At 38.1% G+C, this 16,255-nt stretch overlaps 2 protein-coding genes across 2 annotated transcripts in view; one reads left to right on the top strand and one right to left on the bottom strand.

The window, feature by feature from the left end:
* The window catches only part of LOC107698595 (unconventional myosin-IXb-like), a 50,573-nt gene extending 41,532 nt beyond the window's left edge, over positions 1 to 9,041 (bottom strand). Inside the window, exon 1 of the mRNA XM_016499644.1 lies at positions 8,738 to 9,041. The gene's annotated coding sequence lies outside the window, so the exon portion shown is untranslated. The remainder of the gene's footprint in view (positions 1 to 8,737) is intronic.
* A 4,426-nt stretch (positions 9,042 to 13,467) lies between these two features.
* Positions 13,468 to 15,685, top strand: LOC107698562 (sphingosine 1-phosphate receptor 4-like). Its single transcript, XM_016499599.1, has 2 exons — positions 13,468 to 13,515; positions 14,381 to 15,685. The coding sequence occupies exon 2, from the start codon at positions 14,502 to 14,504 to the stop codon at positions 15,672 to 15,674; it is 1,173 nt and encodes a 390-aa protein (XP_016355085.1). The 5' UTR covers positions 13,468 to 13,515; positions 14,381 to 14,501; the 3' UTR covers positions 15,675 to 15,685.
* The last annotated feature ends 570 nt before the right edge of the window (positions 15,686 to 16,255 follow it).

A 16,255-nucleotide genomic window follows, 5' to 3' on the forward strand; every position in this document is an offset into this window, starting at 1 on the left:
AAAGGTTTTTTTTTTTTTTTTTTTTACAGTAAAATGAGCTTGTTGCAATGCATTCAAAATAAGTTTTGGAACAAATCTGAGACGTTGTTCTCATTTTAATGAGGATGTTTTTAGCTAAATGACTTCATTGACATGGGCGAGAACAAGCAAGACAAAGTCTCCAGTAAACTGTAAAAACCATGCCCAAAACTGTTACTTCATTTCAAAAGATCACCAGGATCATCTCTCACAACGCTTTTCTCAGAGGAAGCTTAACTGACTGGCACCGAAACAAAAGTTTTGGCCTCTTTTGTGATTTCTGATTCTCCTCCAGAGCCAGATCTTCATGTTCTGCCGCTGAGGCTTCCTTCAACACTTCCCTCAGACAGAGACACATGCAAGTTGGCCAAGCTCCCGGGGGAGAGAAGAGAAGAAGAAAAACCCATGAGGTAAATCAGTCAAAGGTTCTTTATGGAGCACAGATGCAGCTGGAGACGTTCTGAATGAAAGACCCGTTAAAGTGGAATGTGCGGCTGAAACAGAAACAGGGCTTTTGTTTTAACATCACCTCCATTTAGGAACCAAGTCTTTTAGCAGACACGTGGGCAGAGGAAAGACAAACCTCCACGGGATTCCCTATGGACGACTCCTCCATCAGTCTGGTCTGGTGGACGTTTCCTGCAATTTTAGGCCTACGCTGAACGCTTTTCAATCAGACTGATTTGCAAAAGACACAAAAACACCCACAGGTGTCTACATATGACTCTTCAATGCAAATCTGTGGGTGTTTTTGCCAGTTTTGTCTAAGCACAGATGATGCTGTAATAACTACACTTACATTTATGCATTTAGCAAAGCGACCTACAAAGTACCGCATTTTCCGGAAAATATAAGTTGCGATTTTTATCATCTGGAATGTGCAACTTGAAGGAATAGTTCACCCAAACATGAAAATTTGCTGTAAATTCAATCACCCTCAGGTCATTCAAGATGTAGATGAGTTTGTTTCTTCATCAGATTTGGAGAAATGTAGCATTGCATCACTTGTTCACCAATGGATGCTCTGCAGTGAATGGGTGCCGTCAGAATGAGAGTCCAAACAGCTGATAAAAACATCACAATAATCCACACCACTCCAGTCCATCAGTTAATGTCTGGAGAAGACAAAAGCTGAAACAAATCCATCATTAAGATGTTTTTAACTTCAAACCGTTGCTTCCCGCAAAAATACAAGTCCATAATCAGTGGTGTGGATTATTGTGATGTTTTTATCAGCTGTTTAGACTCTCATTCTGACGGCACCCATTCACTGCAGAGCATCCATTGGTGAACAAGTGATGCAATGCTACATTTCTCCAAATCTGATGAAGAAACAAACTCACCTACATCTTGGATGAACTGAAGGTGAGAAAATATTCAGCAAATTGTCATTTTTGGGTGAAATACTTCTTTAAAGGGATCCCTGGGTATTAAGACTTGTATGGCTTAATATAACGTAAATGATGTCTCTTCCTGAAATATGTAGTAGAAGGCCCATTAAAGATTTATGTTATTTTAAAAATCACATTGTTTTATACATATTTTGGACTATGGGGGGCACCATTATTCTGATGACGTAAAATGGTTGCACTCAGTGAGCTACTGCCGCTACCTGTTGCTAATTTTACCACAACCCAACTTGGAATAGAAAACTTGGAAAATAAAATACTGTTATGATGACCACAGCTACTGAAAGAGCTTACAGGTGGAGATGGATAAGCATAGGCTTAAACCAAATGCTGTACCATCGATTTTTCCCCACATGGAGTCTAAACGCCCCGGATCTCGAGGAAAATCTGCGCTGAGAAACTCCTCTAGCGGCCGCGCGTCATGATTAGCGCCGGCATGTTTACAGGATGACAGAGTTTCTCAGCCGTTTGTAAGCTCTTTCAGTAGCCGTGGTCTACTAAAAGACTCAAAGGCATCAGGACTAAAGTGGAGTGAAAAAAGAAGCGGGTCTTTAGGACGTTTTATTCGTCCACAGGCATCTTCCCATTCTTTTCTCCTCTTCTTATCTTTCATGGGGTTTCTACTATATATTTAAATAAGAGACATCATTTACGTTATATTAAGCTATACATGTCTTAATACCCGGGGATCCCTTTAAGACAAACATCTCTAAAACCCATTTTAGCCCAGCTAATGCTTCAGTTTTTACAAAAGCAAGCTTGTATAAAGTAAAGAGGCAGAAGTGAGCCAAAAAAAAGTTTCAACTCTTGAGAGAATTCAACACCAGCCTGAGTGGAGCGCAATAAAACATCGCCAGTAGTTTCCACAGCGGGACACAATCTCCACGGCCAGGACCTCCTGCAGCGGCACATGTGCTCCAGCTTTAGTTTCACCATCCTATCGCAGTTCATCACTGGAACAAGCACCTACTGTAGACCCAAAAACCCATACAATCTCGAAAAGCACAAAAAGACATCCAGAAAGTGGCTACAGTGATGCAAATCACTCTTTAATGCAGTCCACACTACAGACTAGAGTTTTATTGAGTCTTGTGTTACTTGATTTAGAGTTGCACACGCTTAACAAAAATGACCAGTGCTGGGATACTTCAAAGTTAGCTTTTTTTATTTATGGCACGATATGAAAAAATCATTTTCTTTATCCTTTTTTTGGAATTGTGCACTTGAATCTCATTAACAAAAGTCCAGGTCTTATTTCATCCATAAATTAAAAGAATAAAACTTTTAAAATACCTTTTTTTGCATGGTAAAAATTATAAAATATATAGAAATTTTAAATGTATTTTATTTTTTTGATATTACTTTATTACATTGTATTTTATCATTATATATTGTGATTTTTTTATTTAAAAATGTATCAACAAAAGTCTCAACAACAGATACTACCACAATTGTATACATTATAATACATAGTAATAGAACAAAATAACGAATGCTTATTTTTGAACCACTTGCAGGAATAAATAAAATTACTATTTTTTTTTTTTTGCTTGCTTGTTTTAAAACAAATTCCTCACATACTCAAACTGTCTTCCATTGGTTGGACAAACAGATCAAATGACACACATTACCTTTAAACTACAAACCGATCTTAAAAAGAAAGAAATTTCAGAGTTCATCTTTCCTTTGAGCTGTAAATCACTCAAAATGACTCTTTTGTGTTTGAGTCGTAGTGTTTGACGCTCTGATCTAGTGGCTGTTTTGAATTTTATCGAATTGGCCGACATGCGCTCTGTGCCATTTGCATGCAAACAGTTTCCTGGACGTGGCAGAGAAAATACGGGCCTCCTAAACGCTCCGGGGCAAAATCTCTGTATACAATCTTGACAAAAAACATGCAGATAGTTAGCGGCGAGAGCCCGAAATATAGGCTCCATATGAACCGCATGACGTCAGACGGGGACAAGTTTACATTTCCAATCCTAAAGGTCACCGCTGTCCGAGGGGAACTGCTAATTATGATCCAAAGAAAGCAGAAATTGAGTTTACATGCAAAACCATGGAAAAATGGCCAAGGAAAAGTGCATCTACTCTGTTGTGTGAATAATCAATTATTAAATGCATTTCTTGAATTCGGAGGCTTAAATCTGCAGAAAAACATGAGGAGATGCATGCATTTCGCAGCTAAATGTTCAATCAAACAGGTCAACGCTCTTTTCGACCACCAATTAGCCTCTAAAAAGTCGTCAAACAGAAGCCAGAGCTGAATCATGTCATCCACTCCGCTCTGAAAACATCTTGAAGACATTACCTGCTCCTCCTAAATCTCCCGATATAACGGCTCCAGACTCCGTTTGGCTCTTTGAGGGCTTTCCATTCACTGAATGTTTCTGTTGGTCATTACACGAGCTCTGGGATTAGCTGGCATATCCAAAAGGAATGTCACGTCAGCCTCGCCTTTTGCCTGTGTGGCGTTCAGCATGAGAAACCAACAAAAGAAGACCAAAAACACTCTCTTTTTCCGCTGGTGTTAAGGGTTCATGCTTTCTCTTGGCTGTATAAAGATGAATAAAATACTACACAGAAAAACCAAAACAGATTTTGCATGCACTGCTGTTCCAAAGTTTTTTTTAAAAGCAGTCGCTCTTTGCTCACCATGTGCATTTATTTAATCACAAATACAGTAAAAACAGTAATATTGTGAAATATTTTAGCAATTTAAAATAGTGTTTTTTATTTGAATATACTGTAAAATGTAATTTATTCCTGTGATGTACAGCTGAATTTTCAGCATCATTACTCCAGTCTTCAGTGTCACATTTGCTGATTTGCTGCTCAAGAAACATTTCTGATTATTATCAATGTTATAAAAAAAGTTGTGCTGCTGAATATGTGTGTGGAAATTAGAACTTTTTTCAGGATTCTTTCATGAATAGAATGTTGAAAAGAACAGCATTAATTTGAAATAGAAATCTTTTACAACCATATAATTGTAGTTATTGATCAATTTAATGCATCCGCGATGAACAAAAGTATTATTAAAAAAAAAAAAAATTTTTAAACTTCTTAAAAGTATCATATGTGAATCATGTTGTTAACAAAAGTCTAGGTCTTATTTCGTCTCAAAATTAAAAGTAAAAAGCTTATTTAAGCATTTTGACATTGTATTCATAACTACTACACACAGTTGTCTCAATTTCTTAATACGCAAAAATGTAGCTTTTTAAAAAAAATTTAAATCAAGATATTTAAATGTAAAATTTATTTAAAGATGCAATAAAATAAATACTACCATGATGAATATGGGCAATTGTAATTTACAAAAATGTATAATAATAATAATAAAATTATTATTGTTATTATTATCATCATTATTACTTACAAATATAATTTAATAATTATAATCATTTTAATGGGAATTCGAATTTTGGGAGGAAGAAATGTACATCAATGACAAGAAAATAATGTCACAATGCAATCAGGGTTGAATCTTTTGATTGATGAATTATGGCCTTTTACATGTGATAATCGTGTGCATCGATGGCCCATTTCGCAGACTTATTAAACCTCCTGCTGTGTATTTACATCAGATGAAGAGGAGAATGGCGCAATGTTTGCCCGTTCACTAAACAAACAGCGTCACAAGTCAAGCAAAAGTCAACAGAAATTTACTCCAGAAACCTTGCAGCTGAGCTCAGCGCGTCCGGCGACGGAGGATGGAGGGGGGTGTTTTATGAAGGTCCTGGCACTCAAACTACTCCATCCACTTTCCACTCCCGTCCAGACAGGCTACTTCCGGCATGAGATCAATGGGTGAGTGTGTGGACGGTCATCAAAACCACACCACACGCTGCCAGTAGCGTGACCGGACACTCCCATTCATCTCCGGGACAGTTTGACACACAATAGACAATAATCGCTCCGTTATTCATGACTTAAACACCCAAAAATGTCAGGCTAACATGTTTAGAAGGGGTTAATGCAAAACAGCAAACGAATGTGTGTCAGACCAGACTCATTTCTTCATGTGCTCTATAATTAGGGATATTTATAAACTTGGATCGAGTGCACGCATTGGAAGCGGAGAAACTTTTCGCTCAGCTTTAACAATTTGCATCCGCTCCTACCGCGCGTTCGCCATCCCGAGTCCGCACCGCAAACTCTGGTCGGTTCACTTGATGCTTTTAAAGCGTCTTTTATCTTCCCCCTCACACACCCATAATGCATTGCTGTCAGGCCACTTTGGGGCACCTTCTAGATTAAAAGCCCGTCTTTACCGCAGCCAAACAGATGAGTGATTCACGGTGGATGTTTCACTAAATTAGGGAAGCATTCCGCTGTCAACTGCAAATCTGGCAGATTTTCGTGAGGAAGGCGGCTTCTGGGAACCTCATGTAGGAGAAACCCGATCTAATTCTTGCCATCTGTTCGTCAATACTCATTAGTGGATCAATATAAAGCCACTGGTTTCTATGTCACCAATGGATTCATGTTCATCCATTACAGAAGAAAATATCGACCTAGGCCTAATATAAGGCTGAGAATATCTACTAAATATTCACATATTTTGCTTGCAATAAAAAAATTATAAAGCAACATCATTAATATTGCGATAATTTAATGCACATTTTATTTGATTCCCTAAATATGATGCAGAAGAGCAAAAATTGTTTTAATAGCATCTTTTTAAACTTTACTAACAAAACATCGCATTAGTTTGGTATTTAAGTAATTGCACCTTAGAAGTCTATTTATTCATATGCAGTGATTATCAGTGTAGAATTTTTCATAAAGGATTTTTGTAAAAAGATGCAGAAAAAAATACTGTTAATTTCTGTTCAAAAAAATGTTTAATTAAAAAAAGCCTTTAGATTTATTTTGCAAGGACTGTTTGTTTGAAATGATGTTTCTGGCTGAGGACAAAAGAACAACATTTTTAAGCAAATCTGAGAAAAAAAAAATCTGAAATATTAAAAATATTATTGAAGACCGAAAAAAATATATATTGTGATTTTTTTTTTAAGCGGCATCGTAAAAGTTTAAGTAAAAATAGATGTTATAAACAATTTAGTTGTTATATTAGTGCACATAAATGAATAAGTAAATATTTTTCTTCAGTTTCCTAAAAAAAAAGGCAGTGTGAACAAATGTCTTGATTTATTTTGCAAATGACTACTGTTTGAAATAATGATTCCTCTGATTGATGAAATCAAACTGAGCCAAATCAGAGCTAATACAAACATTTACATATATAAAAAATATTATTAAAGGTCTAAAAATATTGTGACTTTAAGCTACAAAGTAAACGTTTTAGCAAAAATACATGTAGAAAAAATACTGCAGTTGTTATATTCCTGCATGTAAATGAAATTAATAAATACATTTTCATTGTATTAATTCAGTAGAAAAAAAAGAGTGCCAAAAAAAAAAAAAAAAGACTTATTTTTGACTGTTTGTTTGAATTGATCATTCCTCTGGTTGACGACCAAAAACAACATATTTAAGCCAAATCAGACCAAAAAAACATATCTATTGAGCTGTATCTCAACTATTATAAAAGGCTGTAAAACACTGATATTTGTAAAGCTGTATTGCCCAGCCCTACTTCCAGGTCTCTCATTCAGTGGTTCCCTTTCAGTAGTACGTCAGTGCACATATGGTGCAACAAAAAAAGCTTTGTGGGCCTCCCTCTCAACTTCACAATAATTATTAATTCAGTAGAAAAAAAAGAGTGCCAAAAAAAAAAAAAAAAGACTTATTTTTGACTGTTTGTTTGAATTGATCATTCCTCTGGTTGACGACCAAAAACAACATATTTAAGCCAAATCAGACCAAAAAAACATATCTATTGAGCTGTATCTCAACTATTTTATAAAAGGCTGTAAAACTGATATTTGTAAAGCTGTATTGCCCAGCCCTACTCCCAGGTCTCTCATTCAGTGATTCCCTTTCAGTAGTACGTCAGTGCACATATGGTGCAACAAAAAAAGCTTTGTGGGCCTCCCTCTCAACTTCACAATAATGCTTCAAAATAGAGACTGAGAAAGAGTACACAAGGCAGGGACACCCAACCGTCTAACACTCCTGGCAACCTGAATTTCCTATGACTACGTCTGCATTCATCAGCGACTATCAACTTCCTGTTCACTGAAGAGTTTCTCAATGTGAGCCCATCCCCTCTATTATAGTGTTCACTGTCATGTTACATAAAATACGAGACATTAACGCCAACATGAAACCAATTTCACTCCCATAATGAGATATAATTCACCAAAAAAGAAAAATATGCACATCTTCAGGTGTAGATTTGACACTAGGCAACTTTAAATGTCGCCTCGAAATGACCAGATATGGGCCAGTATATCAGAAATGAACACAGAAATGAACATATTTCTTTTTGGAGTGACGTGCACTGATGAATTGTTCGCAGGAACGTGGATTGAAAAAGCTCATATTGGTTGTTGAAAGGTTGAACATCCACGGATCTCCAGTCGCTTCAAGGCTCATCGAGGCATTCTCTCATGCTACGTTCACAAAAACAACTGTGAAAAACCTTCAACGCTAACACATGACATGTCAAAATTACATTTCTCGCTTCCTGTAAAGTTTCTGTTCTTGATGATGATGGGGTTTTTCCATGGCTGTTTAACAGTAGGAGGACAGAAGTCAGTCAGAGTTGAAAAAAACCTGGCCAATCCTAAAGTCCAGGCAAGCCATGACCACCATCCCACTGGTTTTTCCAAAGACAATAATGAGTTAATGTATTTTTTGGTTTATGATGCTAATATGTGAACACTTAAAGCTTTATGTGATCATAAACTTAAATGTGACCATAACCAACATATCCCATTGTATTATGACACAATGAAACACAATGCAACAAGTAGGAGGTTCAACCTGGACGGCGTTAATTAATTTACAGAGCACAGATTGTGTACAGATCATAAATCATAGACTAACATGAAACCAGAAGTTCAAATGTAGAATGAACGACCAGAACATGGCGGGAAATTAAAGATGAAAAGTTACATTGTTGCCGGATACACTGTAGGATTCTAACAAAAGCTCAATCCGGGAAGTTCGATTTATTTTTGAGAGTTTTCGCCGCGAACGGATCTTTTATCTCTTGTTAACGTGACTTTGAGTTATTTTCTAGCTAAACCGCTATTTTTTCGAGATAACATTTAAATATTTTGGATCAGAAATGTTGTTTGGGTTTTTGAAACAAACGCCTTTTGACTTCCAGACACCCGCAAAGTTTGTTTGCCGCCGCGGAGCTACAGCGACTCGAATAAATGAATTAAACTTACCGTGATGTGTGTATGTTGTGCCGAACGAAGCGTCTCATGTTTAATAAGTTAATAAATGTGGCTGCTGGTCGATTGTCTCCGTGTGTTTGTGCATACGTGTGTATGCGGCTCCTCCTCTTCATCCAGTAGATCGCCTTTTCATCAAACTCATCAAGACAGGTTTATTTCCACCCCTAAGGCCTCTTTAAAAACATAACACACAGATATGAGTCCGGGGAGGACACACGGACATGCTGAATGCAATCTGCGAGCTTTGTGCTGGAGATCCATACAATCACACACTGAGCAAAACTTGTCTGTGCGAACAGATGCTGAACGGCGACGCCCGGTGGATGAAAGGGAACTCGCCTTAAAGGAATAGTTCACCCAAAAATTAATATTAGCTGGAAATGTACTCATCCTCAGGTCATCCAAGTTGTAGATGAGTTTGTTTCCTCGTCAGATTTGGAGAAATGTTTCATTGCATCACTTGCACACCAATTAATTAATTGCTCTGTAGTGAATGGGTGCCGTCAGAATGAGAGTCCAAACAGCTGATAAAAACATCACAATCATCCACAAGTAATCCACACCACTCCAGTCCATCAGTTAATGTCTTGTGAAGTGAAAAGCTGCGTGTTTGTAATAAACAAATACACCTTTAAGACACCTTTTTTCACTTCAAATTGCTGCTTCTGGCTAAAACACGAGTCCTCTATCCTTAATACTACTTAATAATACCCTGTTGAAAAAAACAGTATATGCTGGTTAGGTATGTTTTGAAGCATGGCTGCTGGTTTGAGCTGGTTTAAGCTGCATGTGCTGGTCCTAAACAACTAGCTCCTGCTCAGAACCAGTTTAGGACCAGCACATGACCAGCTCAAACCAGCAGCCATGCTTCAAAACAGACCTAACCAGCATATGCTAGTTTTTTTTCAACAGGGTTCTCAAGTGAACATGGTCCAAAACAGTTATATCAGTGGATTTTTATGTGATAAAACAACAGAAGATATACTTTTTCATTGCATGCTTCAAAACAGACCTAACCAGCATATGCTAGTTTTTTCAACAGGGTTCTCAAGTGAAAATGGTCCAAAACAGTTATATCAGTGGATTTTTATGTGATAAAACAACAGAAGATATACTTTTTCATTGGAGGAAGCGTTATTATGGATTATGGACTCATATTTTGGCCAGAAGGGATGCTTTAAAGTTAAAAACGTCTTAAGATGGATTTGTTTCTTACAAACACGCAGCTTTTGGCTTCACAAGACATTAACTGATGGACTGGAGTGGTGTGGATTACTTGTGGATTATTGTGATGTTTTTATCAGCTGTTTGGACTCTCATTCTGACGGCACCCATTCACTGCAGAGGATCCATTGCTGAGCAAGTGATGTAATGCTACATTTCTCCAAATCTGATGAAGAAACAAACTCATCTACAGCTTGAATGTCCCAAGGGTCAGTAAAATATCAGCATTTTTTTGTTTTGCTTGTTTCCCATTTCATTTAATTTAATCTTATTTTGATAGTAAATATTACTTACTTTAGTAATATTTCTACATATGCATGCTATGTATCCTTATTTTGCGTTATTAATTTTTCTGAGTTAACATGAGGTTTTGTATACAGACTTTATTTCTAAGAGCTGTTGGTCTGGTAAAGGTGTTCAGAGAGCAAACCCTTGTGGTTGAATGTGAGTAGTACTGTACAGCTTGTCTGAAAAAAACTCAAATGTAATTACATTCAACTACAGCTAGATGTCGGTACGAAATCAGATATCCTGAACAACGGATTCACATATTGATCAATAATATAAAATATACAAGTGTGTGATTATAATTAATAATTGACGTGAGTAGTAGCAAAAATATTTTGGGCGAGCTGTTCGGGGTCTCTGAGACCCCAGCTAGAACATGATCAAATGCAATAGAGGTGTGACGTGCATTCAGTTTCTGTCTGGTGTTGAGGTTATTCTAAACTATTCTACTGAATCCCAAATAAGTGTACACACACACAACCAAGTCAATGTAAAGTCAAACACAAGAGTCATGCGAAGCGCTGATTTTTTTCAAACCAGCTGTCCCGACCTTCCGATACTGCATGACGTTCGAAGCTTCAAACGTCATCAATCACGTGGTGTTGTCTCTGGGAAATCGACCCAGTAGGCCACATGGACCTTTGCCCATTATCACACACACACACACACACACACACACAAACACTCAAGTCGATGTTAAATCAAACACAAGAGTCACGCGAAGCTCCGACTTTTTCAAACCAGCTTTTTTTTTTTTTCAAACCAGCTGTCCCGACCTTCCGATACTGCATGACATTCGAAGCTTCATCAATCACGTGGTATTGTCATTTCGATACAAGCATCGGCACAGTGTGTGATACAATAGTGCTTTGAAAACTGCGTCGGAGCATCGGAGCCTCAGTATCAATCGTCCCATCACTACTGTCAGGCCAGACCAATGGCTTGTTTGATACGGGAGAGCGTAAAGTTAATGTTTGAAGGTGTATGAAGAAGAATGGCCTACAATTCAAGAAAAAAATCACATCTATTCACTCACTTTTTTAAAGTCACGCAATCTCCAAAATAACACAAATTGAGGTTTGGGAGTGATGCAACGCAAATAAAAACACTTATATTAGAGTTTCTTGGTGTAGATTCCAGCTCTGCTTATTCATTCATCAACCAATTTCACGAGGTGCATACTGGAATGATTTTAAACACCACTAATAGAGGAACTCATGCATTTAAAGGCGTTTTGTTAGAAAATTCAAACGTCTCAGAAGGTTTTTACGATCATGAGAAGCGTAAATTCACTCAAGTGCATCCAAATAGTCATGTATTTGGTTCAGAGAATTTGCATTTAAGTCAAATCTGAAGACTGGATCGATCCATATAAAGATAAAACAGCCATGTGAAGCATTTTTGGTTGGTGTGCAGCTTTTTCCAATAAAGCTGAATCTTTCCTGAAACATTTATCGCGCAGGTTCAGTTTGTGCTTACGTGATCAGGTTTAATAGTGACACAGTTTGGCTTTTTTTGTGGCTTTCTCTGATAACACTTATTTATTTTCGTTGCGCACAAGTGTCGACAGGGCGTTGGTAACTGTGAAGGGTGTTGCTTCTTACCTCAGGATGTGGTGGTTTCAGAAGGGCCCCCTCCTTTATCTTAGCCCAATATTTACAAAGTGGTATAATACAAAACATGAAGAAAAAAGAAACTAGGTAATTCCACTCTGGTTTATTTTAAACCATTTTGGATGAGAGCTAAGAACTGATGCATAGACAAAAAGGGACCAAATCAGACCCTTTTCACTCTTGATCGGCCACAAGTAAATACAAAAAACTGAACGCTTTCTACCTTTATAAAGTTTACAGGTGAAATTAAGAATTTAATGGATCATTGCACATCCAAAATGTTCATGATTGCCAAGCATTCCTTTGTCAGTATTGGGAAAACGTTGGGAAAATCAGCGAAATCTAGTAACCCTTCAGATCTTGATTAACTTGTTCAGGGGCCTGTACCATGAAGCCGGATTAGCTGGCTAGCCAGGCAAGTTTCAGTTTAGTTTGCACCAATCCTGGGTTTTAGGTACCATGAAAGTGGCTTGGCTTTTAGCGGCGTTCATCGCCATAGTAACTTATAACTCCATAGCTGACCTGCTCCAGGGCAGGTTATGTTCTGGGTCAGAGATCTCAAACCGAAATTGGGCCAATCAGATGTGAGCAAAGTGACACTGACACATCCAAATTCGAAATTGTGTAGCTTTAATGATAATTACTTACAATTATTTTCTATGATTTATATAATTATTTTATTATTTATACTATTATTAATCCATTACACACAAGCAATTTTAGTTTAACAATTATTATTAAGCGTTTAGTTTAAATGAATATTAACATATACAGATGATATGTAAAAATATAATGCTTTAAAACTGACTACATGTGGCCTCACATGTTCGAGTCCATCATTATACAATGTAAAAAATTACAGTGAATTTAACGGTGTGTGTGTGTGTGTGTGTGTGTGTTTTTCCACCCAGCTGGATGAGGTGAACTGAAAACAGTAAGGGAGGAGGCCACTTTACTAGGTCACCAGGTCTTCCTGTTTGCTGACTGGCTTCTGAGAAATATCAGTTATAGCAACTTCAAAGCTTTTGTAAGAATATTTGTGTAGCATCAGTTGTATTTAAAGGGTCTTGCAAAATGTTTTCACTACTGCGACACGTGCTGACTAGAAACTGTCACAATGACTTCCTGTAGTAGTATTAAATCATTATTGTCCATTTGTTGCAGTGTAAAATATATTTGTTGCACATATAAAATTGTAAATTGTTTAATAATTTGAAGGCATAATAATTTTATGATTTTATTTATATGCTTTTTAATACTTTTTTTAGTGTTGTGGTTTTATTTTATTTTATTTATTTTTATTACATTTCACTGCATCTTTTTGCAAACAGCATTCACACAGAAGACAGATCTTCCCCAATATGTACTATATTTGTTACCAAACTTTAATGCATGCAATGCAACATGATTTTTCTCACGACAATCCATGATTTGTACACTTTCTGGGAAGATGTCACAATTGTGCATTTTAGAAAGGTGTAGAAACTGAGAATTTTTGCTTTCTCCATTGGGTGTGTCGAATGTCTGCAAGAAGGCTTCCTTCCTCGTAACTGCATGGTATATAATCGTTCAGAGAGCCAGCGCTCAAGCTTTCTGCATCAGAGCATGGCTCAATACCAGTTACACCAGCATCACTAATAGAAGGTAAGTTAAGATGCACCAGCAAAAAATGTCATTGGTTTTTATTTAAAAATAAATATTGAAAAAAATATTTTTGGGTTTATTCGGAACTATTTGGTAGTAATTTAAACAAAGATATTTTGCATTTATATTATGTAGCTTAAAAAATATATTTATATATATATTATAATTTTTGCATTTAAATTATTAAACATTAAATTAATTTATTTCTTTATTAATTTATTGATTGATTTATTGCAGTTACATTTTGCACTGTCACATGTTGGCTCTTTAAACATGCCACCCTCAAATACCCTCTTAACCACAAGTGCAGTAGTGAAACTAGAGATATTTAAATGTACTTTACACATGCAGAGATTAAATTAGGTCAAGCTCATGATGCGTTTACTTCTAAGATTACATTTTGTTTCCAGCGGGACGGTCCCCGTAATGTGAAATCAATTTTAAAGCAAGATGGATTTTTACAACCACATGTTGGCAGGGTGGCTTGGTAAAAATGAACATTTGATGACTTTACCAATCGTCATGACCCTCATTTAGCATACACTCTTAAAAATAGGTTCTTTAATTGCATCGATGGTTCCATGAAGAAACTTTAACATTCATGGTGTCTTTCTATTGTACAAAAGGTTCTTTAAAGTGGAAAAAGTGTTTTTTTTCTTGTAATTATAAAATGTTCTTCACACTAAGAAGATTCTTTTATGAACTGTTCACTGAAAGGTTCTTTGGGGAACCCAAAATGCTTCTTCTATGGCATTATTGCAAAAACCTCTTTTTTTGAAACTTTATTTTTAAGAGTGTATGGAAATTTTAAACTTCAGATTTAGTTCATGAACCCAATAAAAATTAATCAGCTGTTTTCCATCAGGTCATCCTGAGAGGGCACAGATATTCCTGAGAAGCCGGAGTCTGATTGCCTGGAGTCCGATTGCATTGAAGACCGAATTGACCCCAGTGAGATTCAACTCCGTGTTCCTGCTTCTCACACCATGGAGGTCCTGCGTTCTTTCAGCTCCGCCTCTTCCTGTCCCGACGTCTACAACTGGACCAGCAGCAGCAGTCTCATCCTGGAGCATTACAACTTCACCGGACGCCTCCACCACCGCAAGCCCTCCAAGAGAAGCGTGAGCGCCATCACCCTCCTGTTCCTGGGCTTCAGCGTCTTCATCATCCTGGAGAACCTCATGGTGCTGCTGGCCGTGCTTTTCCGAGTCCGTCTGCGCCATCGTTGGATATTCATCTGCATCGCCAACATCGCACTGAGCGACTTGCTGACGGGATCCGCCTACGTGGTCAACATCTGCATGTCCGGCGACAACACCTTCAAGCTAAGCCCAGTTCTGTGGATATTCCGCGAAGGACTTTTGTTTGTAGCCTTAGCGGCGTCCATATTCAGCCTGCTCTTGATCGCCGTGGAGCGCTACGCCACCATGATGAAGCCCGTCCACCAGAAAACCGCCACAAAGACTTACCGAATCTACATAATGGTGGTGCTCTGCTGGGTAACGGCGCTCGTAATCGGATTCCTTCCACTGATGGGCTGGAACTGTGTTTGCGACCTGAGAAGTTGCTCCACACTTCTGCCGCTCTACTCCAAGAGCTACATCTTGTTCGCCCTGGTCATCTTCTTCATAATCCTGCTCACAATCGGCGCTCTCTATTTCGCCATCTACTGCCACGTCCACAGTAGCACCGAGACCATATCCATGCGCAGCCGCAAGCGTTCGCTGCGCCTCCTGAAAGCCGTCATCTCCATCGTTGGAGTCTTCATGGTGTGTTGGGGTCCTTTGTTCATCCTCCTGTTGGTGGACTTCTTCTGCTCCTCTCGTAACTGCAGCACACTCTTCAATCCCGAATGGGTCATCGCCATGGCCGTGCTGAACTCGGCTATGAACCCGCTCCTTTACTCATTCGGCAGCCTGGAGCTGCGCAAAGCCATCGCGACGCTCCTGTGCTGCTGCTGTCTGAAGGCGGGACTGTGCGACCCTAAGACCTTCATGTCCAAGGAGACTTCCAGCACCTCCGGGAGTCGACATAGTAGCCTGCGCAACAGCTTCAGCAAGGTGCGAAACCTGAGCACCAGCCCGCAGCCCGAACCCAAGAACGGCAAGAAAACACGCCTCAGCTCCACCACTTCTTGTTTATCTGCATCGAGCGGTTAAGCCGCGGTGGGCAGGTGTGTTTCTCCTTCGCCACAGGAACTGCACCTCCTCAAACACGCCACTGTTGTGGCTTCAGTGCTGTTTCACTCTTTGAGGGTCAAAAGTCAGCAGGTGTGAGTTTCCATGCTCATAGACAAATGCAGAAAGGACTGTAAAAGTAAGCAGCTGTGCAACAAAAACATTAAAAAAAATTGGAAACTTGAATGCATTTCTGTACAACATTTGAGCCGAATGCAAAGGAAAGCGACCAGAACTGTAAAATACTCAAATACAAACTGCCTTTTATTGTTGTTTTCTACGAGAATGTACAAGTAATATAAATGTTATAATTTAAAAATGAAAAAGTATATTTTCACATTCTACATAAAGGGGATTCTTTAGATTTTATGCATGCACTTTTGAAACTGTTTTAAAGTTTTCAGGGAAATATTTTAAGTGTATACACTGTACAAAATGTTTTAAAGGAAATAAAAAAAAGCATTGATTAATATTGACAATGCGAGGTTTCTTGAAGATTCTCAGTCATTAACATTCATCGAACACAAGAGGGAGACAATATACAGACTTCTTCAACGCAACAT

The sequence above is a fragment of the Sinocyclocheilus anshuiensis genome, unplaced genomic scaffold, assembly GCF_001515605.1.
Source record: "Sinocyclocheilus anshuiensis isolate Anshui unplaced genomic scaffold, SAMN03320099.WGS_v1.1 scaffold118, whole genome shotgun sequence".
NCBI lineage: Eukaryota > Metazoa > Chordata > Actinopteri > Cypriniformes > Cyprinidae > Sinocyclocheilus > Sinocyclocheilus anshuiensis.